At 43.1% G+C, this 25,025-nt stretch overlaps 1 protein-coding gene across 1 annotated transcript in view; it reads left to right on the forward strand.

Moving 5' to 3' along the window:
• Positions 1 to 25,025, forward strand: part of LOC136579726 (phosphatidylinositol 3,4,5-trisphosphate 5-phosphatase 2B-like) — a 92,170-nt gene that overhangs the window by 51,123 nt on the left and 16,022 nt on the right. The window contains exons 6-22 of the mRNA XM_066579789.1: positions 5,689 to 5,776; positions 8,976 to 9,047; positions 9,899 to 10,000; positions 10,073 to 10,151; positions 11,490 to 11,686; positions 12,507 to 12,624; positions 12,738 to 12,834; positions 12,935 to 13,073; positions 14,182 to 14,281; positions 14,699 to 14,784; positions 16,555 to 16,636; positions 17,030 to 17,113; positions 17,212 to 17,310; positions 18,767 to 18,855; positions 18,952 to 19,039; positions 19,369 to 19,545; positions 22,400 to 22,472. Coding sequence (XP_066435886.1) covers positions 5,689 to 5,776; positions 8,976 to 9,047; positions 9,899 to 10,000; positions 10,073 to 10,151; positions 11,490 to 11,686; positions 12,507 to 12,624; positions 12,738 to 12,834; positions 12,935 to 13,073; positions 14,182 to 14,281; positions 14,699 to 14,784; positions 16,555 to 16,636; positions 17,030 to 17,113; positions 17,212 to 17,310; positions 18,767 to 18,855; positions 18,952 to 19,039; positions 19,369 to 19,545; positions 22,400 to 22,472 — 1,770 coding nt within the window. The remainder of the gene's footprint in view (positions 1 to 5,688; positions 5,777 to 8,975; positions 9,048 to 9,898; positions 10,001 to 10,072; positions 10,152 to 11,489; positions 11,687 to 12,506; positions 12,625 to 12,737; positions 12,835 to 12,934; positions 13,074 to 14,181; positions 14,282 to 14,698; positions 14,785 to 16,554; positions 16,637 to 17,029; positions 17,114 to 17,211; positions 17,311 to 18,766; positions 18,856 to 18,951; positions 19,040 to 19,368; positions 19,546 to 22,399; positions 22,473 to 25,025) is intronic.

Below are 25,025 nucleotides of genomic sequence, written 5' to 3' on the forward strand. Positions count from 1 at the left end.
GTTATGGCTGAAGGTTATGGCGCCATCGCGTTTCGGGCAGTCCTTTCCCGGGGCCGCCGGCTCATCTGGCTCAGCTAGTGGAGGAAGTTCGGCAGGAAGCACAGGGACAAAGGAGGGGCAAAGGAAGGCAGGGTTTTGCTGGCAATATAATGAAGGCTCCATTTGCAGTGGGTCGTTCCATGGGGCGGCCAAGTGTTTTCGACGAGGTAAGGGAAGGAGTGGGGGTACTGAAGGGAAAAGGGAGGACGCCGGTGAGAGTTCTCGAGATGGCCCCCTTTCTAAGTAGATATCCAGACACGGAAAAGGGGCGTTTGTTATTGCTGGGGTTTTCGGAAGGTATTCGGATACCGGAACCAGAGCATCGGGTCCCCCCTTCCGTTTGGAATCTGCGCTCAGCTAGGGAATTCCCATCAGTGGTAAGGGAGAAGTTGTTGAAAGAGGTTGCTTTGGGGCGCATGGCAGGGCCGTTTGCTACTCCGCCGGTTCCTAATTTAGTGGTTTCCCCGTTGGGAGTGGTCCCAAAAAGGGAACCGGGTAAGTTTCGGTTGATTCACCATCTTTCGTATCCGAAAGGTGAGTCGGTTAATGATGGAATTGCGCCAGAGTTGTGTTCAGTGGTTTACACGTCGTTTGACGCGGCTGTTAGGTGGGTTCAGAGATGTGGACAGGGGGCGTTGTTAGCCAAGACGGACGTGGAATCGGCGTTCAGATTGTTACCGGTTCACCCGGAGAGCATTCACCTGTTGGGATGCATTTGGGAAGGTGAATACTTTGTTGACCAATGTTTGCCAATGGGCTGTTCTATTTCATGCACTTATTTTGAAGCGTTCAGTTCATTTTTGGAGTGGGTCATTAGGGACGTGTCCGGAGTGCAATCTATTTTGCACTATCTGGACGATTTTTTGTGCGTGGGTCCGGCGGGATCCAGAGTTTGTACGTTACTGTTGTCCACGGTGCAATGGGTAGCCAACAAGTTTGGAGTACCATTGGCATAGGAGAAGACTGAAGGTCCGGTGACCTGTCTGAGTTTTTTAGGAATTGTTATAGATACGGTCAGAATGGAATGCCGGTTGCCCGAGGACAAGTTGATGGCGTTGCGCAATGATTTGGGGAAGGCGAGTCAGGCAAAGAAGATTACCCTGCGCGACTTACAGTCGCTATTGGGAAAGTTGAATTTTGCCTGCAGAATCATGCCAATGGGTCGGGTTTTTTGTCGAAAAACCGCGGGGGTAAAAGCAGGTCATCACTTTATGCGTGTTACCGCGGAGATACGGGCAGATTTAGCAGTTTGGGTATCCTTTCTGGACCGGTACAACGGTCGGTCTTTGTTTATTGACCAGGAAGTCGATAATTTCGATTGGGAACTGTTTACAGACGCAGCAGGGGCGACAGGTTTTGGAGCTTATTTTAAGGGTCAATGGTGCGCTGCTCCTTGGCCCGAGGTATGGCGGCAGAGTGGAGCAGTAAAAAATCTAGTTTTGTTAGAGTTGTTCCCTATTGTGGTCACAGTCTCCATATGGGGAGAAAGTTTCAGGAGCAGGAAGGTGCGCTTCCATTGTGACAACATGGGAATTGTACAAGCGATTAATGGGGTAACAGCTCGATCTCCGCCTGTGGTGAATTTGCTGCGGTATCTGGTGTTGTCATGTTTGTCATTGAACGCGTGGATTGTGGCTGTTCACGTCCCCAGGACGGATAATGGTTTAGCTGATGCACTTTCTCGTTTCCAGTGGGAGCGGTTTCGGGCGTTGGCACCGGAGGCAGACGAGGAGGGCTGGATTGGTCCTCCGGAATTATGGAACGTGCCAGACGTGCTGCGCAACGTCTGATTGAGAGGTTGCTGGCACAGGGTACGTGGAAGGCGTATGAGTTGGCCTGGGGACAATGGCGGCAGTGGGTAACCGGGCAGGGAGGAATGGATTCGGAGAGTGTCAACGTGGAAGCTTTGTTGACCTTTTTAGGGAATGCAATGGAAATGGGTTGGTCTGTGTCAAAGGTGGACCGTTTTATCGCTGGTTTGGTTTTTGGTTTGAAGCTTCGGGGGTTGAAAGACATTACCAAAAGTTTTTTGGTGCGGCAAGCCCTGCGGGGTTTTCGCAAGGGTCATTCGGTAAAAGATAGGAGGCGTCCAGTCACATTTTCAATTTTGGAGAGTATGGGGGTAGTTTTGAGGGAAATTTGTAGAGATGGCTTCGAAGAGGCTTTGTTCCGTTGCGTTTTTGCACTAGCCTTTTATGGAGCTTTTAGGTTGGGGGAAATGGTGTCACCCAACAGGGCGGTAAGAGTGGGTTTGCAGTTTGCGGATGTGTCTTCGGCCGAGGGGGCTCTGGAAATTGTGCTCAGGAAGTCAAAGAGGGATCAGTTTGGGAGAGGAAAAAGCGTCCTTTTGGGTCGAGTTCCGGGGGCCAGGTTATGTCCAGTACACTGTTTCGAGGTGTATAGAAAGTTGAGGACGGATAAGCCTGGACCGCTGTTTATTCATGCAGATGGGTCCTTTTTGTCAAAATTTCAGTTTAACGCCGTTTTTAAGAAAGTCATGTTGAAGTTGGGTTTAGAGGGCAGGTATTCTTCCCATTCGTTCAGGATTGGAGCTGCAACGGAGGCGGCAAGTAGAGGGTTGGGGTCTGACATAGTAAAGAAGATAGGTAGATGGAACTCGAGACGGTTCCAGCTTTACGTTACCAGGAGCTACCGGCTCTGGTTTGGCTGCTTGGACACTCATATGTGTACTGGGCAGCGGAGCGTGCCAAGGTCCGACCAAACGGAGGGCAGTTGGGCTTTAGGAGGGAGGTAGCAGTGCTCCGGTGGTTGGGAATCAGGGGCATGAAGGTTTAAGCCGTGCTGGCTGTGTCGGGTGGGGGTGTCCTTGGAGTCGGTGGAAATTGTGTAGGGGGGGAGTTGGGTGGGCACGGTCCCACCCGTTAAGACTCCCTCCTCTGTAATTGGTGTAGTATCTGGTGCGGGGACTTGGCTGGTGGTGGGGGGCAGTAGACCCTCCGCCGGCTGTAAGCCCCAAGTGTGGTAGCCACCTAAGGGCGGCTTGCGTTGCCCCTGAGCCTGTCTCCGGCTGTGGGGCAGCGTGTATCAGTTTGATTGTGGTAGCACCAGATTGTGTGACTCTAAGGACTCCCCCCTCGTTATTTTTGGTAATTAGTGTACAGTTTTTTGTTAATAAAGGCTGCTGTGGCCAAAAATTATCCAAATAAAAGGTGTTTGTCCTTCTTGGGGAATTGGGGAAGGGTACAGGAAGAGGGCATTCTGGCCTCCAGGCGTCAAGGGCTTATATTGTATATTATAAATACGTTTGAACGCTCTAATCCTTTATATATCACACAGAACATAGCTCTATCTGAAGCCGCAAATGTCCACAAATGTGAATGGAAAACATATACTGAAGGCTAGAGTAATAGAGCAGTATAATAACAAAGTAAGCTCATTGGTCTATTGAACAGTCCTATAATATAATAGAGAGTTGATAGGTTCTAAATCAATGATGGAACATATATAGTACATCAGTGATCCCCAACCTTTGGCTAATGACCCCTTGCTTTGTGGTTCGCAATGGGAGTCCTGAGTTATGACCATATGTCCTGGCAAATAGTATATTGCAGACATATCCTAACCACCCAACAGTGCCAATTCTGATGGCATAATACTAGTATCAAATTTGACACTCAAATGTTTACAATTTCTTGTTTTTCCACTTTTAGGCTAGGGGTACATGATGACTTTGGGTGCGATATATGTCACACAGTCAAAGATTGCAACCCAACAAGGCATATGTACGGTATATCTGTTAAAACACACAAAAATAAAAATTTATAAAACTACTGTATATACTTGTAAAAAACATATATAAATCAGTCTAATATATATGTTGAAGAAAAAAGAAAGGGAAGGATAAATTGGAGATATGTAAAACTTTAAAATATAATTTAGAAAATTCTTAAAAGAGTTGTCTAGTTCTAAACTACTGATGACCTAGTCGCAGCATAGGTCATCAATAGTAGGTCAGCCAGGGATCTGCCACCTAGGACCACCGTCAATCAGCTTTTTCTTGGCCAGTGTGCTCATACACTGAGCTGATTTTTGCAGGAAGCAGATAGCTCCATTCTCACTGCAGTGGCCAGACTTGGTATTACAGGCAAAGTTCCCACTGAAATGAATGAGAATTTGGCCTGTAATACCAAGCCTGGCCACTGCAGTGACAACAGAGCTGTCTGCTTTCTACACACTGATCATTGGGCATCGCGGGTGGCAAGCCACTGTTGATCTGCTATTGATGGCCTGTCCTAAGGATAGGTCAACAATAGTTCACAACTGGACAACGCCTTTAAACTTAAAAAATCTTCAACAGATCCAGTTGCCCGCTTCACCTTAGGGCCTGGTCCTACACTCTGCAACCTTGATCAGCACACTTGTGACTGTATGTCTATTGCTTGCTTTGTTCTACCGTCTATGGCTCAGAGGTTCTAGTATATGAATAAGCAATGGATCGTACCAAACACTTTAAAATGTGTTATTTTATTTTCACTGCAAAGTATGTATATCCCCACCACACATGGTCCAAGCTGCTTTAGGGCTCCCACCCACTAGCGTTTTTTTCTCCACTGCGCTGCGAGAGTAAGTGAAAACTCTTGCAGAGCAGTGCGAGAAATCGCAGCGATATCGCTGCGACAGTCTTTTCGATGGGGCCAGCGGCAGCAGCGCTAGCCCCATTGAAAAGATATGAAGGATGCCGCGGACTTCTGCCACAGCTATCACAGCTCTCACAGCTGTGGCAGAAGTCAGCGGCATGCTATCCCATTGCTTTCAATGGGATCGGCACTGCTGCCGATCCCATTGAAAGCAGTGGTTTCTGACAAGCCCTGCAGAATGATTATCGGAGAAGGGCTTGAAATATAAGCCCTTCCCCGATAATCATAAAAAAGTGGTTAAAAAAATAATAAATAAGTTACTCACCTCTCCTGCTGTCAGCCGCGTCCTCCGGCTTGCTCCCCGGCTTTGCTATTAAGCTCTTTCAGCAGTCAGGGATTTAAAAATCCCCGCCTCCTGAAAGGGCTGTGCAGATTGGCTGAGGGCTCAGCCAATAGCAGCTACTGCTTAGCTATTGGCTGAGCGCTCAGCCAATGGCAGATAGCTCTTAGCTATTCATTCATGAGGTGAGTAACTTATTTATTATTTTTTTAGCCACTTTTTTATGATTATCGGGGAAGGGCTTATATTTCAAGCCCTTCACCAATAATCATTCTTCAGGGCTTGTCAGAAACCACTGCTTTCAATGGGATCAGCAGCAGTGCCGATCCCATTGAAAGCAATAGGATAGCATGCCGCGGACTTCTGCCACAGCTGCGACAGCTGTCACAGCTGTGACAGACAGTACCTTCATCCCCGCGGTCCCCGCGGGGATGAAGGAAACTTCTGTCACAGCTGTGGCAGAAGTCAGCGGCATTCTCCATATCTTTTCAATGGGGCTAGCGCTGCTGCCGCTGGCCCCATTGACAAGACTGGCGATGTCGCAGCGATATCCCAGCGAGTTTGGGATATCTGCCTGCGTTTTTCTCACACTGCGATGCGAGACTTTAACTTTAGAATTGCATCGCAGTGGAGAAAAAAACGCCAGTGGGTGGGAGCCCTTAGACTTTGCTCACTTAACTCCTCTATTTGTAACTTTATTTAATTTTTCAGAGAGATGAAAGACACGTGGCAGAGTTTGAAGACACTTGCACAAGTCTTTGGACATACATCCATGGTCTTATTTCCAAAGGGTCACCAGGTCTGTAACTGTTCTGAGTGTTCAAAATACTATAAAGCAATTCTGTTATGTCCCTTCAGGGCTTATTCTGCATGGCCTACGCAGGCATAAATATAATGTTCCTGAATAGGGTGTATATATACAAGATACAGAAGCGGACAACACAAAATGTTTATTAAGAATAAAACGGGGTATAAAGCGAAACTGACCCTAACCTAAAAGCGGGGCAAATGCCCTGATGAGGGCAACCCCACGTCAGCAACCTCAGGGGACCCTGACTCCCCAACTCGCCACCTTCATCCACAAAGCCCTCCACAGTGCAGCGCCCCCCTACATCGCCTCCCTCATCTCAATCCATCAACCAGCCGGGGCTCTCCGCTCTGCTAACGAAACCAGATTGAGCGCCCCTTTAATTCGAACTTCTCTTTCCCGCCTCCAAGACTTCTCCAGAGCAGCACCGGTCCTCTGGAACGCACTACCAAAGGCTACCCGAGCAATCCAGGACTCGCAGAACTTCAGGCGTGCTCTAAAAACGCACCTCTTCAGGGAGGCATACCGAATTCCCTAAACAAACCCCTCTGTACTCCGCCTCATAACATGCTCCCTGACCTACTGACTGCAATCCCTGCTAGCCATCATAAACCGCTCCTGCAGTCATACTGTTTCTGCCGTCACACGGCTAAATGTCTGACCATTGTCTATGTGTATATCACCCCACACTCTCCACCTCGCCATACCGTGCACATCTCCAGCCCTTTACCTTCTGTATCACCCCATTACTTGTAGTATGTAAGCTCGTTGGAGCAGGACCCGCACCCCTATTGTTTCCATCAATTGATTACTATGTAACTGTGGTTCTGTAATGTTTGTACTTTTGTCTTTCTGTATCCCCCGTCTATGTAAGCGCTGCGGAATATGTTGGCGCTATACAAATAAAGTTTATTATTATTATTATAAGGAAATGTGACAAAGATTAGATGTAACAGACATGTATAAACCACAATACCACAGAGAATAAGATGTGATCCCACCAGATAAGTGAATGAACAGCATATTTAACATAGCTTGAGACCCAGAATAGACAGGAGTCAGTCAGGAGTCAGACCAAAGATCTTCAAACAGTGTGACTAGACAAAGTCAGACTTGACCAAGGGAAAAACCAGTCTGGTCAGTGGTGAGTGGCCATGACAGGTTTTCCTACTATCAAGACACAAGGCACACCACTGAGGGATGCATACAACCTTGGGCAAGGCACCGCCAGGCCTCTTCCAGGCAACGTTGAGGCAGCACTTACTTGAATAGGTGGTGTAGTGGACTAGAAGAAATGTCATGGGTGACGCCACCATTCCTTACTCCAACAGGAAGAGTAAGAGTCCACACACGAGTAACTTGACAACGTCAGTCACTGAGAATGGTCAATGACTGGACTTTACTTGCAGGATAAACAAATTCTCACTCCAGTGCAGGAAGGACAAATTAAGGAGGTCAGGAAGGAACAACACAGGATGACACCGGGCCTACAGTCCATGTTATCTGTATGACTTCGCTCCTAGACACACACACTCCGCGACACAGGAGGATACCGGGCCTACAGTCCATGTTATCTGTATGACTCCGCTCCTAGACACATACACTCCGGGACACAGGAGGATACCGGGCCTACAGTCCAAGTTATCTGTACGACTCCGCTCCAGGACACACACACTTCAGGACACAGGACGATACCGGGCCTACAGTCTATGTTATCTGTATGACTCCGCTCCTGGACACACACACTCCGGGACACAGGAAGATACCGGGCCTACAGTCCATGTTATCTGTATGACTTCGCTCCTAGACACACACACTCCGCGACACAGGAGGATACCGGGCCTACAGTCCATGTTATCTGTATGACTCCGCTCCTAGACACATACACTCCGGGACACAGGAGGATACCGGGCCTACAGTCCAAGTTATCTGTACGACTCCGCTCCTGGACACACACACTTCAGGACACAGGACGATACCGGGCCTACAGTCTATGTTATCTGTATGACTCCGCTCCTGGACACACACACTCCGGGACACAGGAAGATACCGGGCCTACAGTCCAAGTTATCTGTACGACTCCGCTCCAGGACACACACACTTCAGGACACAGGACGATACCGGGCCTACAGTCCATGTTATCTGTATGACCCTGCTCCTGGACACACACACTTCAGGACACAGGACGATACCGGGCCTACAGTCTAAGTTATCTGTATGACTCTGCTCCTGGACACACACACGAAAGACGACGAATCACTCCACTGACACTCACTTTTAGACGGACTTATGAACACTGCACAGCTGTCTCTTTCCCTCTCTTTCTCTCTCTCTCCTGGGATAGGGGTCCTGGAACTAGGTCATCAGGATATCTCTATTCCTCTTCCATTCTTCACCACATGAGGGTTGAAGGGTTGAAGCAAAGGAATCTCCCCCCTCTCTTCTCTTGCACTCACATACATATCTTGCATACTCACGTGGCAACTTAACTGGTTACAATTTCCATACATATCCCATACATTCACAGACATTAACCTCTTACATGCTGCAGCTGTGCAATACATATAACTAAAGACAAGACAGTTTGCACAGAGCATCTATATTAAAGACATGACATGTATGACAGTTATGGAGGGGCCAGATATATAGGCTTTGGGCCACTGAACTACCAAAGCATTTTATGATATGTAGATAGTATTTTAGGATATGTAGATAGGTCAAGCACTAAAGGAGAAGCTGGGTACCTTTTGCAAAGCCTGCTCTGTGTTACAAAATGATGGCGTATTCAAAATGGTGGCACCCATTGTATATTTTCCACAGACTGCAAAAATGCATAGTATTGGAAGAAACAATAAGGTAAAAGGAACGTCAGACTGGTGTAATTTATTATAAATATAGAAGGTGTAAGGTTTTCTTTAATAATGATTTGAGATAGCCACCCAACACTGCATTAAAAAGTGGTCTTCAGAGAAGGTGGTCCTTCCATAAGGAAGATGACCAGTATGAGTACTATATGGGGGAATTGAAAACCTGTCACAAGAAATCTGAGGGGAGGTCTTCTCAAAGGGGTGGAGGGGTGGTCTTTCTTTAGAGGTTTCAGTGTATAAGTATTTTGAAATTTCAATATTCATTTTGAGTTGGCATTATATTTTTCACACTTTCAGTCTTCGTTTCTTCTTTTCCATTTCAGGTCTCTGTACTTGACAGTCTCATGTGCAGCATTTCAGGTGTTCAGCAGTTACTTTCTTCTCTAGAAAACAAGGTGAGTTTTTAAAATCGAAGGGAATAGGAGAAAAGGAAAGGGCTTTTCCTCAACAATTAGTAATCCCCCCCCCCAAGACTTTTCTCATGCTGCACCAACTCTCTCTAACGCTCTACCCATAACTGTCAGATTAATTCCCAACATCCACAGTTTTTAAGTGTTCCCTAATACACATCTTTTTGGAAAGGTCTATCACATCCCCACATTCCTTAATCTGTCTCCTTTCCTTTCAGCCTCCTCCTTCTACAGTATTTCTTAGGACCTGATCCTTTAATTCATCCCTGTCCCCCACACTCCCTGCACTTAATGCACTTTATATCTGTGCGTCACATATACTGACTGGATGGCTAGCTCACACAATCTTAAGTATACTTTATAACATATGACCATTGTTCGGAACAAGGACCTGTACCTCTTGTGTCACCCCTATTTCCTCATAGATTGTATGCTCTAATGACTAGGGCCCTCATAACGTTTGTTTGAATTGATAATTATTATTTTTTTTTCTTTGTCTGATTTTGTCTGTACATGTTCCCTTCGGATTGTAAAGTGCTGCAGAATATGTTGGTGCTGTATTAAACCTTTGCAATCCAATTTTGGATTCAGGGTTTGTTCCTAGGGGGTTTTCTCTTTCTACCATTATACAATGGCGCCATCTGTTGGCTAGAGCCAGTACTGCGGTATGTGACATGCCAGAGAGGCCCCCTACAACAGAGCGGCCAGTAATCTACAGTAAGAATACCCTGCTCGATGTCTTCTGAAATCGGAGCTGTACAGCCTTCAATCAGAATGTCTTTAGACATCAGACAGTGGATTGGAAAGGGTTAATAAAGATTACTATTATTTTACAGGTAAAACAGGCATGCAACGAGGGGGTTTCCGGTTCCTTCACTACACTAGCTTCTCACAACTCACCTGGTATTAGGATATGCAGAGCCAAAGAATCTCAGCATGTAAGTAGGAAATTAATGGGTGTTTGTAATGTAGCCGACTGACTAGACTAACCCATTATATTTTTCCTATAGATAAAACAAAGTGATCAGACACAGCCCCAAAGGATCGCTCCCCAAAGTCTGTCTGTATTTGTCGGGACCTGGAATATGGGTAAATATCACAGTGGCATATTTGAAGTACCAGAGTAAAACTGCAAGTATGTTCCACTATTGTTTTTTTTAATACCTCATTTACTATAAGGTTAAAATAAAGTATTGAATTTATTATATGGGTCTTAACAAGTTTGACTATACCACTAGAGATGAGCGAGCATACTCGCTAAGGGCAATTACTCGATCGAGTATTGCCCTTAGCGAGTACCTGCCCACTCGGAAGAAAAGATTCGGCTGCCGGCGGCGGGCGGGGAGCGCGGTGGGGGAGAGCAGAGGGGGAATGGAGGGGAGATCTCTCTCTCCCTCTCTCCCCCCCCCCGCTCCCCCCTGCTCACTGCCGCAACTCACCTGTCACCCACGCCAGCAGCCGAACCTTTTCTTCCGAGCGGGGAGATACTCGCTAAGGACAATGCTCGATCGAATAATTGTCCTTAGCGAGTATGCTCGCTCATCTCTATTTACCACATATGTGCATAGCAGGGAAATAATGCTCTGATAAACTTGGTATACCAAAGCATTACTGACAAACCATTGTGTGCAATAGAGGTTTTTGTCATGTGTAATTACAGCTCTCAGTTTGACCAGACTAATGGTAAGGAAATGCTGAGAGCTGTAGTTTCACAGAATTCACAATGATACTGAGTGACTCACCGGTGACATTCTCCATCTCTTTTTCTTCTCCATCTGCATTTTTAGTTGGAGTCAAGACTTTGTCTGTTTGTATACGGAAATCTCACAGTATCTTTACTGCTTCATTTTTAACCACTTTTTCAAGATTATGGTCCCACCAGTTTTTCGTTGTAGGCAGATGGGAGTTTCAACAGAGTTTCCAATGAATCATCTTTGCCGCCGAATTGTGTTTTTGTTTGTACTCAACAGCTTAGTACATGGTCGATTGTTTCATCAGCTTCTTCACAGAGTCGGCATTTCGCATCTATTTAGATCTCTCCACTCTATCTTCTATCACATTAGTTCTGATCGCCTACTCTGATGCAACTAAAATCAGTTCTTCGATTTCTTTCTTCAACGTTCCCAATAACCAGGTCTTATCTTTAACCACCCTACCCTCGATTTTTTTCCCCCAGAAATTGGCCATGTAAAGCGTTGCTGAGCCAATTAGCAATCTGCGTTTTCACAGTTTCATTCCGACATTCAAAACAAGAATATTGGAATGAAACTGTGAAAAACTCGGATTTCTCACTGTCACAGCAAGACATTACATGGCCAGCTTCTGGAAAAAAATCAAGGGTTATTAATTATTATTAATACGATTATATCTCTTTTATGTTATATGACCCTTGGTGAATGAGGTTCAATTGACACCTTTCCCTCTCAGGTGGCTCATCTCCCCCTCGTTCTCTTTCTTCATGGCTGTCCACAAGGAAGGTTGAAGGGGACCTGGTTAACCCTTCTGTCTGTGTGGCATATGACCTGTACATGATTGGAACACAGGAAAATCCACAAGGAGATCGGGAATGGGCCGAGCTCCTTAGAACAACATTGATATCTCATACAAGTAAACAATATAAACTGGTAAGTTCTAATTTAAAGACTTTTTTACTTATATGTTTTGTAGCCTTACAAGGTGTGATATGTTTAGAAACAACGCTACTTAACTAAGTGCAATACTACTTCTGTATTTAGTCCACAAATATATATATATATTTAAAATGCAAAGAAATTTTTTTGTAATTAGCAACCACTGGCATATGTGAGCCGAGGGAGCATTATATGCAGTTCTGGTTTTCAGACATCACTAGCATCACAGAGGTGCGGCGTCAGTACGCAGCATACCCAGCAAGTGCCAAATGTTTGAGACAACTGACACCAACTGCAAACAACCGCGATTGGACCTAGGCCCAATCACGGCTGTTTGAGAGCTTACATGCACAGTCAATCCTAATTCTGGCATGTAAGCTATCACCTGGAAAAGAAAATAGTCCTGAACCTAGTGAAGGTTCCCAGGAATGTCATTTATTAAGTACTATCAAGTTTTGCCAAAGGATTGAAAAAACTTGCTGATTGGTGGGGCTCTCTCCCCCTGCACATGTACAAAACGGGACTCCTGTGTCCTGTTCAGCCTGTCACTGCGAGGGTTGCTTTTCCGCTTGCAGTCATGTCAGCATGAAGGGAGGCCAAGCATGTGCAGACAGCACTAGTGCTTGGTGAGCCCAAAAACCTCGTAAGAAGCCACTAGTGTTATAAATTACACATTAGGTGCAAAGATCTCTTATACAGTTTGGATTGGAAAGCGGAGCCTTAAATTACTCCTCTGATTAAGATTACAAGAAGGAATATATATCCATATAGAAAGATATTCCAGTACTCTAAACTAACTTCTTTTTCTACCAAGGTCTGTGTACACTCTATCGGGGGAATAAAACTTGTATTACTGGTAAGAGAAGAATATGACTATCTCATCTCTCATGTGCAGACATCAACTGTGAGAACGGGAATCAGCAACACCTTGGGTATGAATCTCACCACGGGATGATCTGAATCTTCATTATGTACAATATACTATATATCATGGTGAATAGATACTGTACTCAGTTGATATATTAATGGTATAATATTATTTTAGGTATCAGAGGAGCAGTTGGTGTCTCCTTCAATTTCAACCGGGTGTCATTGGGTTTTGTTACTTGTCACCTTGTGTCTGGAGTTGAGAAAGTTCAAAAGTGAGTATGTGTATATGTCTTTATGTAGTCCTGATTCTCAGAGTCTATAAAATATCCTGATTGTTACAGTGTCTTGTTCTTATCAGATACATTGTTGCAGGAGGAACCAGAGCTTTGGGGAAATTCTACGTGGTCTAACACTTGGAGATGAGACTTTAAGAAGCTTCCAGTTGCCTCTGAGACTCACATATCTGTTTTGGGCCGGTGACCTGAACTATAAACTAGACATGCCTTTTCAGGTATAGCCAAGGAACTTTCTTCTCCACTTAAAGGCACTTTCTGGGCCAATACTATTGATGACATATATTCAAGATTGGTCATCAATAGTTGATCGGCTGGGGTTTGCCGCTTGGGTCCTTGGTAGAATATCTGACTATCTTCCACTGTCGGCAGCACAACACACAGGAATACAGAGCGAAAGCAGCTAGCTCTGACCTATGTGTAGTGTCCGTCGCTCGTAATTACAGGCGCAGCTCTCATTAAAAATATTCCGGTTTGGATTCTTATTGCTGGAGAAAGGTAATTAAATGTATTGTATATGCTCTTCATTAGAGATCAACTGTACAAAGCATATATGAAAAATGTGGCTACATTAATGCTTTAAATAGTATTCATGCAGTCTACTAGCATGAATATCCTTTATTACTTTTATGTGTGCTTTTAATTGCTTACAATAATATATTCTAAAGCAAGAATTTAGCATATCTGTATACAAGGACCATGTTTCCCCGAAAATAAGACATTGTCTTATATTACCTTTTGCCTCAAAAGAGGCAGAGTATCTTATTTTCAGAGAGGGGGCTTATACTCACCTGGTCCATTGCGTCGTGGTGCCTCCCAATGGTCTTCGGCGGCGCTGCGGCAAACTGTGTCCTCCCCGTCTGACAGTTGAGTCAATGACATCACTGAGTGACTGTGATTGACTCATCGAGGAGGTGAATTGATCCAAGGGTTATTTTAAAGAGCATGAAATGGGAAACAAACATCAGGCCCACCAAAACTAGACACCATAATGGGGGATCCATTTATGTTTTTGCCATTAACTCTTTCCAATCCAATTTATATGCAGGTTTTCCTAGGGGGCTTACTCTTTTTCTGCCGTTATACAACAGCACTATATGCTGGCTAAAGCCAGTACTGCATGAGGTGACACGTTCGCTAGGCTCCAAAGCGGAGAGGCTGGCAATATGCAGTAAGAGAACCCAGACAGATGTCTTCCAACATCAGAGCTGTACAGCCTTAAATCATTCTGTCTTCAGAGGTCAGACAGTGGATTAGAAAGGGTTAATTCTATGTACGCCAATGATTTCACACCTGAAGCAGAGTCGTGTTTTTTTTCCTTTGTAGGACGTGCTACAGTGTATCTATAGTGGCCAGCATCAACTGTTGCTTCCTGTGGATCAACTAAACCAGGAACGAGAGAAGAAGAAAATCTTCTTAGGATTCAGTGAGAAGTTTAGCACTCTTCTACAAATATGTATACATACTAGAATATACATACATCACGAATACACCCCTATATATTCACATCACCCCCACCACACTTCATATCAGTTTTTGGTATTTCCCAATGACTTCAACCTTTTCTAATTTGACTTCAATGTATCTAACATGGGTGTCATGAATTTGTGGAATTACTTGTCAAACTCGGGAGCCCGTGCTTTATATCCTAACACCCTGAATGCAAAGATTGTTTTTATAAGGAATGGGGCAGAAGTAGTCCTATCTGTTATGGAAAAAAATAGTTATTGTATCAAAGTCATTAAAATCCCCAAATTCCCTGGTATATATTTCACTCCAACATCCACCTTTATATGTGTTCTGCTTTCCATACATATTATTATTATTGTTATTCTTTTTACAGAGGAGCATCCAATCACATTTCCGCCCACATGTCGCTATGAGAGAGGCTCTCGATCATATGATTTGCAGAAGGCCAGGACAACTGGAGTGAGAATAATTTACTGAATTTCTAAATGTTCCTCCTGGTACTTCATTGTGTCTTATCCATCTGTTATTCATACATGAATCATAAAGGGGGAAAATGTTATTTACAGCTAGTGTGAAATATCACTGCAACTCGGTGACAACAAAAAAGATGAAGTTTGGTTTCCTCTACCAGAAAAAAAGTAAACGGGGGCAAATCCCAAGTTATAGACTGGAGGACCTCTGCGGCTGTGGTAATATGTGAGCCTCTAGAGAATATGACAGAGAGGCTGTAGGCAGGGAAAGGAGCATTGAAATTGAAGCTGCAGTCCTAATTTGCCCTCAAAAGATATATTACAATGTTTCTGGTATTCATAAGAAAAAAATATAACAATACAGTACAGCGGCTGAAGCTTGAGATTTGGTCTAGAGTGACGTTAAGACATCAGCCCGGTCCATCCGATCCTGGCTCTGGAGCATGCACCCTGTCATTCGGCGCTGGGTGCCGACATGAACATTGCTCTCTGCTGGTGTGGAGATGGATTGGTTGGCAGGAAACCTTAGCCGGCCAATCAACCATTATGAAAATCTTTGCAAATCGGGCCCCTCCTCTCAGAGGGCACTGGTTATTCATTTGGTTGGTGAAGTTCTGGTCTTGGTCGCATCCTCCTGGTTCCACCATATTGTGAGATAAGTCTCCAGTGTTCATTCCTATTGTCTGGCTTTGTAATATTTGTTACCTAGTACTGGGGTGTCAATTGTGAGTTCCATCTGTCAGTTGTCACCTCCCTCATCACTACTAAAAGTGACTTTACACCTAGCGATTTATCGTTTGGATGAGCGAATGATGTCAGAGTTCGCTAGTGCAGCCTCTTTATACAAGTAGATACATTATTTGCTCATTCACTCGATAAATTGTTCAGTCGTTCACATTCACTGCATAGGTGAATGAGAATAACTGAACGATCAGTATTTAAACCGAATGATCAGCCAATGAGCCAACAATGATTTTCATTCTTGCATAAGCTTGCATAAGCAAATGAATCATCGTTCATCATTGAATTGTTGGCTGTGTTTACACTGAACGATCATTCATTTTCGCTTGTTTGAACTATTTTTTGAACATAGTAACTGTAAGGATGAAAAAAGACATATGTCCATCCATTTCAGGCTATTACCCCACCCAATGTTGATCTAGAGGAAGGCAAAAAACCCCAATGAGGTAGAAGCCAATTTTCCCCATTTAAAGGGGAAAAAAATCCTTCCTGACTCCAATCTGGCAATCGGAATAACTCCCTGGATCAACAACCCTTCTGAAGTAATTAGTGATTATTACATACGGTAATCGTTTCTTGTAAAAGGTGCTTTAGGGACAGGCACAGTTGCCGCAGGTTCCTGACATAGCCATCAACTAGAAATAATAGGAAAGTCCCGCAGCACACCTAACACATGCACTTAAGTGCAGAGGTTCCAATCTGTGTATGCCAAGCCACCTGTGGGGTCATCATGAACCCAACCCCAAGTAAATGCAATGGTATCCAAGCAGGCGGCAGCATCAGCGGTGTAGAAATTGTAGAAAAAGGTTTTATTTCTCCATAAAATGGCGACGTTTCGATTTAATCTAAGTCTTTTTCAAGCCTCCTTGGATACCATAGCCATCAACTAGGGACATAAATGGTACATCCTGATCAATATTTTCATCAATCCACAACTTATACATTTACCAGCTTGACCAAATCAATAGTAAATAGGCTTCTAATAACTGCCACTCTGTTCAATGTGTTTTTTACCCAGACTCGTATATTTGCACCATCCTGGAGTGATCGTATCCTATGGACATCATATCCAGGCACTGAAGCCAACTGTACATCATATGGTAAGAGGGAGAGATAAACACTGAGTGCACACTCTGGTCCAAATATGCCTCAAATTAGCATGCAAATGGGAAATGGTACAATGCCTCTGCAGTGCTACTTATTGGAAGGCAGCTTTCCAATAGATTGACGTCTGACCTTATAATATTGACCTGTAGGAAAACTGCCTTCTAAGAGGTGGCACTGCAAAGGCATTGTACCATCGCCAATTTGCATACTGAATTTCCCAATGGAGCATTGCATGGCCTTTAAACCTCCTCTTGCCTATTTGGCGTTCTCCACAAGGAAAAACTGTACCCCTCCTGATGGAAATGTGCACGAAATGTTTGTAGTGTATCTTGTATTACCGTACTATAATTTAGAAGAATATTGCCCATATCCTTTTGGTCTCGCAGGCTGTACAGATGATATTGTGACCAGTGATCATTCACCTGTTTACTCCACATTTGAGGTCGGGCTTAATGCTTTGTCACAGAGAGGTAAATAACAAAATATATTTGTAAGGATGACAAAGCCTTCTTCTAAGATGAAAAATGGATACGTTGTTAATTGCTTCTTTTTTAATTTCCTTCCTTAGAGTGCAGTTATAGCCTTAAATTTCTGAGTATAGAAGCCATTATTAAGACTCAAAGCCGTTCCAAAGGATACATTGAGTTCCGATCCTTGAAGCTAAAAGGTAAAACGGTTTGTTTTATTGACATTTTCCTTCATTCTTCTTACTGTAGTAAGCCTAAAGTGAATGTTCACTCTTAACATTTCTGCCAGTGTTCCCAAATTGGGACAGTGGATTCACGCAGATGCTGGATGGGGAGGTAGATCCTTAGTTGACAGGTAAAAGGTTAACTATCATTCTTTATAATGTAAATAGGATCAAAATCATTTCTTAATAAATCTTTACACTGGTTCAAGCTGTTTTTCTGATACAAAGCTCCAAATCTCCCCCATAGACATTTACAGTTACATACTGTAGTTGACAAGTTTGAAAAAAAGGCACAGGTCAATAAACTCCAACCTATGATTCAATCCCGTTAATCCAGAAGAAGGCAAAAAACCCTATATGGCAGATGACAATTGCCCCATATTAGAGGGAACAATTCTAAGCCCCTCAATTGGTTGTCACAGCTGCTCCAGCGATATTCACCCAAACCTGATAGTAGACTCCGCCACACTCATCACCTACAACCGCTTTATGCAAACTGTTATACATTGAACTCCTAAACAGCACAGAATAAAGTAAACTCCCCTGCTCCTCCCAGCCTTTCTCATAACTATTTGTTGTGCTGTTCCTCTGCTATTCCTCCTACAAATAAATGAATAAATTGACAGATGGGCATGGTGGGTATGTCTCCACACAGTCTGGCATCGTCCAATCAATGCCGACAGTATCAGACTATGTAGGGACCCATCCCTTTGACAAGTGGAACGCTAACACCCACTTGTCAATTTATTCATACATTTCTAAGGGGAATGACACAATAGAGTTATAAGAAAAGATGCTCTAGAATTCTTATTTCATGGAGAATACAAGTACTTACTAAAACAGATATACAATATAATGAAAGCTAATGGGTCCTCTTTAAATCTATGTCTATGCAGTGGATTTTGAACATTGTATCAAAAAACAAGTCTTTGGCCACCATATAGACACTGCATATGAGGAAGTTAATTTTTACATATTTTTTACCTTAAAACAACATGATGATAAAAGGTGGAGATTCACTTTATAAACAGAGTTTATGTTGATGGTCAAGTATTAACCCTTTCCAGTCCAATTTATATCCTGGTCTTCCTAGGGAGGCTTACTCTTTTTCTGCCTTTATACAATGGGGCTATATGTTGGCTAAAGCCAGTATTGCATGAGGTGACACGGTGGATAGTCTCCGACAGCAGAGAGGCTGGCAATATACAGTAAGAGAACCCCGACGGATGTCTACCATTATCAGAGTTGTACAGCCTTTAATCATAATGTCTTCACAGGTCAGACAGTGGATTGGAAAGGGTTAAGGAAACTAATTTGGGCAAATATTCTGTCCCATTGAACTCGCACAACAGCCAGCCATTTCTTAGTATTCATGAGAATCATTATTCTTCCTCTCATATTTTCTTACTACCTGTTGTGTCTTCCCTTGTAGGGACCCCACATAGTAGTGTAAACAGTGCACACAGTTCAGAAGGGGCAGCGTTTGTAAAGCTTGGTTGGTTGGAGCAAGACTTACCGGAGGTAAAAAGCAGAGTGACTAAAAATAATGTGTTTTCTGAAACCAGAAGAAGAGACAATTCTCTGTTACGAATCTTAATATTATGTTTATCCTCATAGCTCACCCTGGTTGAAGATCCCACCCAATCTACATGTGCTGGACACTTACTTCTAAATATCCGCTCGACAGATGGTGGTGAATCCTATGGTAAGTAAGGGTGGTTTCACATCTGTGCGTGGGGTTCCCCTTTCCTGCTCCATTTGGGGAGCAGGAAAGAGGAATCCCCATGGCCGTACACCTCGATCCTTGGACGGAGCGAGCAGCACTGGACGGAACCCAATGACTATAATGGACTCCGTCCGCTTTCCGCCCAGCTTTTGTAGCGCTTTTTCTTCTGGTATTTTGATCTGCAATGGAACCTTCAGCCGGATGTTCTGACGCAGATGTCAAATCGCCTTAATTCTTATGCCATGGATGTTCATGAAGTATGGCTGAACATTTTATGGTTGTTTTTTGTTTTCTCATTTGTTTTCTAGGTGAATGTTGTGTCTCCATACAGACAGAATTCATTAATACCGAACATTATATCCAAGTGTTTCTGTCCCAACGTGGGGAAGAAACTGGGTCCTTGAGGGGTCGGTTGAGAGTAAGTCACCCCCCAGTGCTTAATCCAGGAAGAAGCCCTAACCTTCCAGGAAAAGAAACTGAGAAAGGTAGGAGCCAATATTTTTGCCTCTTGGTGCTTTGTCATTTATGAGTATTTGATGTATTTGAATTCCTTTTATACATGTATATAGAAAGTTTACCAAACACTATGGATACGCCTGCCAACACAAATCCTAAATGTGTGCAAATAGGAAGTAGCACAAATACAAATAAAGTATTTCCATATAGATTAAAGGGGTTTTATCATAAAAACATTAAGCCTGAAGAAGAACCCTGAGAGGTTTGAAAGCTCGCAATAACATCATGTATTTTTGTTAGCCATTAAAAGGTATCATATCTACAAGATTACCTGGTTTCTCTTGCTGAGAACAATCACATCATAAAAACAAAACTCTGTTCCCCAGCTGGGCCCTGCCTAAAATAACAAATGGGGGTTTACTTCTCCTTGGGCCCCAGGATGCAGCTGACAGCCAACGCCTGAGGTGAGCAAGATCTTATATAGACCGAAACGTGTCCTCTTCTTGTGACTCATGCTGTGACACTATTTAATAAAGGTTTGATTCATTTATATTACCGATGGCTAACCTTTTTTGGATACATTCCAGGTAGATGGGTTTGGTGGAAACATGTGACCGCTGTGTCAATCAGAGGCCGCAGCGTCACTGTCAGCACTCCTGGCATCAGTGCTCATATGCTGGCCGCCATGATGCCAGGAGTTTGGCTGAACAATTATCATTCTAATTCGCATAATCCAATTATTTTTTTTTAATGCTAATCATTCTGTATATAATGGCCCTAGGTCAGATACTGATATAAACTCATTACCAGCATTTACTGCGAGCTATAAAATAATAACCACAATCATAGTACCTGCTCAAGTACCAACAGCTTGAAAAAATTAATGGATGCATGAAATATTTTTCATGGACACTGACAAAAAGTGCAGTTTTTATGAACAGATTATTCTGGAATTGATGGATATGTGTCTACATATTTGTGTCATGTATGTATACTTGTGTGTTATTGCATATGTATGTGTGTACAGCGGTATTAGTTGTAGAATTAGGTGTCATTCAGATGTCCACATTGTGGCCGAAGATCCTGGGCACAACTTGCATTGGACTAAACATGGACACACATCCATGTTCTGTCCAATATGCATCCCTGAATAGGACATGCAGTGATTTTTTATTTTATTTTACACATACGATCAGTCCTTATAAAAAAATGATTGTATACAGCCTCGTAGGCTATGATGCTGCCTATGAAATATGCCCGACTGAATAGGCCCAAATAGTACTATTTATGTATTGTATACAAATACTGTGCATATATTAAATATAGACATATGTATATATATATATATATATATATATATATATATATATATATATATATATATATATATATATATATATATGTGTGTATACATATATACTGGAATGCTGCCTTTCAATAGGTGGCACTGTGGAGGAGTTATTCCATCTCCCTTATTTACATATATACTTACATTTAGTATAGTCGTATTATTTCTGTATACAGTATAGCAGGTGTTCAGTAACGGTATGTGTGTGTGTATATATATATATATATATATATATATATATATATATATATATATATACTTACATTTAGTATAATCGTATTATTTCTGTATACAATATAGCAGGTGTTCAGTAACGGTATTGCGGTATTAGGCTATGCTCTCATAGTAATATGCTCTCCAACCTTCCAGGGTTCCTGAGTCTCCAAAAGCAGGGAACTGAACCATATGTTGGCATTGTTCTAATGGAAACCAATAAAGTCTCCATTTGAGCAAGATTCTGTTTGGTTCTGACCTCCTGCTCAAATGGAGACTTTATTATTCAATTCCCATATGGCAGTGGTATTCACTTCCATTATGGTGACAGGTGACTATGCTCTAGGCAGCAATGCCACATATAAATGTCACCATAAATAGCTTTTACATTCATCAGTCAAGATAAATGTAAATTATCAGTCAGCTTTGAGGGCGTTATTACACGAGCGCTAGTGGATGCTGCCAGCACTTATATTTTCCAACAACTGCCAGGCTAAAACCTACAAGTACAACCCGGCTATTAGCGCTATTACCCAAGTATTAACAGCATTTGCATAATAACCCCCTAATACTGTCCAATTATCAATACAATTGCTCAAACAGAAATCATGATAATTGGACCATAAATGGACCTTTAATGGGGGTCATAGTCATGCTTCATGCTTAGGGCAGCTAGAGCTGTAACTATGTCCCTGATTGGCAGGTTTACATGTACTACTTGCTGCCACCTTCTTTATACAGGTACACATAGAATAGTTAGTTCTGGGGTGCTCGGGTGGCATTTCTGAAGAAAAGCATTGTCAGGTACCGTCTCTGGAATTAAGCAGTCCAAGCAACACCACTAATCAGGAGGGATCCATTGATTGGCAGGGATCTCCACTTTAAGCACCACCTGTAAATTCTTTTTAGAGCATTGAACTAGCTGCATTCAGCACCCCTGAAAAATGCTACTGTCTGTGACTGTTGGGGGACCAATGCCCGTGGTGGTGTTGGTCTCCACCATTGGTCTGCTTGCTGAAATTGAAATGTAACATTACATGGCAGCTATTCTCATGAATAACAGTATGCATCAATGGCTACTGGTCTGCAGGAGAGGCTCTACATCCTAGGTCATAGAGGGGTATTTTAAGTAGGGGGTAACTATCTATGACATTGTTATACCTTATAGGACAGGTAAGACAAGGTATTCCTTTTATATCTGATGCCATGTCTATATTAAAATATTATCTCACATGTTACACGTTTCACAGATAAGATTTCAATATACAATTTCCTATCATTCCCATGTTGATTTACTCTATTCTATTTTGGTGGTTCCACAGTCAAAGAAAACACCATGACGGTCACCTGTGCTGCCGATACCTGCCATTCACGATCATCAACGCATCCTACCAGGTAAAGCACTGTAAATGTCTTAGGCTACATGGTAAGCTATGTCGGAGGCAGTTTTATTCTTATATTGTTATTAGAGATGAGCGAGTATACTCGCTAAGGCACATTACTCGAGCGGGTAGTGCCTTAGCCGAGTATCTCGCCGCTTGTCTCTAAAGATTCGGGGGCCGGCGGCGGGCGGGGAGCGGCGGGGGGGGGGGGGAGAGGGGAGGAACGGATGGGAAATCTCTCTCTCCCTCTCTCCCCCCCGCTCCCCGCCGCAACTCACCTGTCACCCGCGCCGGCCCCCGAATCTTTAGAGACGAGCGGGGAGACACTCGGCTAAGGCACTACTCGCTCATCTCTAACTGCTATCATTCAATAAGAACCTTCATTGTTTCCTTCCAGCAAATAAAAATCATTCCTGGGTATTATGAAAATTATATAACTTATCATTGTACACAAAAATAACATTTACGTAGTTAGTAGGGTTGAAAAAAGACATATGTCCACCAAGTTCAACCAAGGAATGGAGGGAAACTGATGTGGATGATGGGAAGGGATCTAGGCAAACTCCAGAAGCCAGTTTTCCCCAATTGATCCAGAGAAGGGTACCCCTCCCCCCAATAAGCATGAACCAATGTGTTTCAAAAGGGAAGAAATCTCCCTGCTGATCCCCAGTGTCGATCAGACTGAATCATTTCTCTGTTTTGGATATTGTTAAAAGGGTTCAAATAGGTCATAGGGGTTTTTATATTAGGGTTTCTTGATCGTTGACTTAGAAAAGGGAGAAGGATTTCAAGGATATTTGTCAGACAGATAGATGTGAATCCGCCTTACCACACAATGGTTTGACTTTGGGCTATCTAAAAAAGCAGCACTTGGTGAATCCCTCTTGGTGATCTCTCCAAGAGGGATTTGGTCTTCGCTGTAGGGTCCCCAAGTTTACTTGCAAAAATAGTCTCATGTTACAGAAAAAGCGTAGAACGCTATGCTGTTTTTGCAACTAACATTCATTTACGGTGTAAGGCTTCTGGCACAGCGGTTTCCATAACACTCGGTAAGGTCATCGAGAAACACCCACGGTTTGCAATCTCAGCCATCAAACACTGAGATGAGTACCCCTTTAAGGATATAGGTAATGTATCTATATTAAGCCTTAAAGATTCCTTTAAATACCGAATGAATGACGGGCAAGAGCTGCCTGTGATTGGCTGAGCACCTCAGCCAATCACATTCAGCTCTTTTAGCAGCCGGGGATTTTAAATCCTCGCCTGCTGCTAGATCAGCACTACAGAGCAGGGGACAACAGGAGAAGACGCGGCTGAGCCCCGGCAGCTGAAGGAAGGTGAGTATCTATTTTTTTGCTTTTTACAGCACTTTTACTGGCTTATATTTAAAGCCCTTCCCTGAAAGCAATTGATGGGGTGCCAGCAGCAGAATCCTCTACCGCAGCTGACATGTGTGACAGCTGCGGTAGAGAATTGAAGAATTCCTCTGCTGCATCTGCCACAGATGTGGCAGATGTAGCAGCAGGGAATTCTTTTTACTAGCGGGGATGAAGGAAACATCTGCCACACGTGGCAGATATTTTCTTCATCCCTGCTGGGGACATGGAAGCGGCGGAGTGTACTTTAGTTTTTTTATTTTTTTTTACACTAAAATTTTTGTTTTTCAGGGAAGGGCTTATATGTAAAGTCCTTCCCTGAAAAACAATGCAGGGGTGCCGGCAGACCATTGTTTTCAATGGAGCCGCCGGCAGCAGCTGCGGCTCCATTGAAAACAATGCATGGACCTGCATTCACACGTGTTTTTGCACGTTCATGGGTGCGCACGTATATACGCACCTATGTACACACAAAAACACGCTCGTGTGAAGCCACGCTAAGGCCGCCTGTCCAAAGTTGATGATCCACTTGCGATAAATTGCCCGTGGATCAAGCTCTGTAAAAGACATATGTTTTGCCCAGTGGTTTCCATTAGCATTTGCATAACTTTGGCAGGGAAAATAAATGTCATACCTGTAATAATCTGATTAGAAAATGTAAAACACCACAAATTAAAATTCTGAATTTTTTAAGACCTGCTTCTGAGACTGGACTGGCGCTACCGGAGTTTGAGAAATATTTCATTGCCACTAGATGTGTATCATGTGGGATGAAGAATATGACTATACTTGTTGGTGGTTAAAGCCTTGTCAGAAAGCGTATTGTAGGGATCTATACTCTGTCTTGGGAGCAGGATATGGGAGCTTCTATGGGACTTTTCTATTATACACTACATGTAATATAATGTTTAAAGTATGGGCAGATAATAAGAAATATTTGGATTTGTATGAACTTTCTCAATTTATTCCTATTTCAAAGAACAAAAATTTGGTTGAATTTTATAAATTGAATGAGTAAATTTGGGGTTTTAAGAGGAATTATTCAAACCTTTATTTTATAGGAATGGTGGTATTAAAACTTTTCAAATTTTGGTTAAAGGGTCAGGCTTATTTGTACTATATTGATATATCTCATGTAATAAAATCAATGAAAATTAAGGATTTTTGTGTTGAGATACAAATTAATATTT

The sequence above is a fragment of the Eleutherodactylus coqui genome, chromosome 10 (assembly GCF_035609145.1).
Source record: "Eleutherodactylus coqui strain aEleCoq1 chromosome 10, aEleCoq1.hap1, whole genome shotgun sequence".
NCBI classification, from domain to species: Eukaryota; Metazoa; Chordata; class Amphibia; order Anura; family Eleutherodactylidae; genus Eleutherodactylus; species Eleutherodactylus coqui.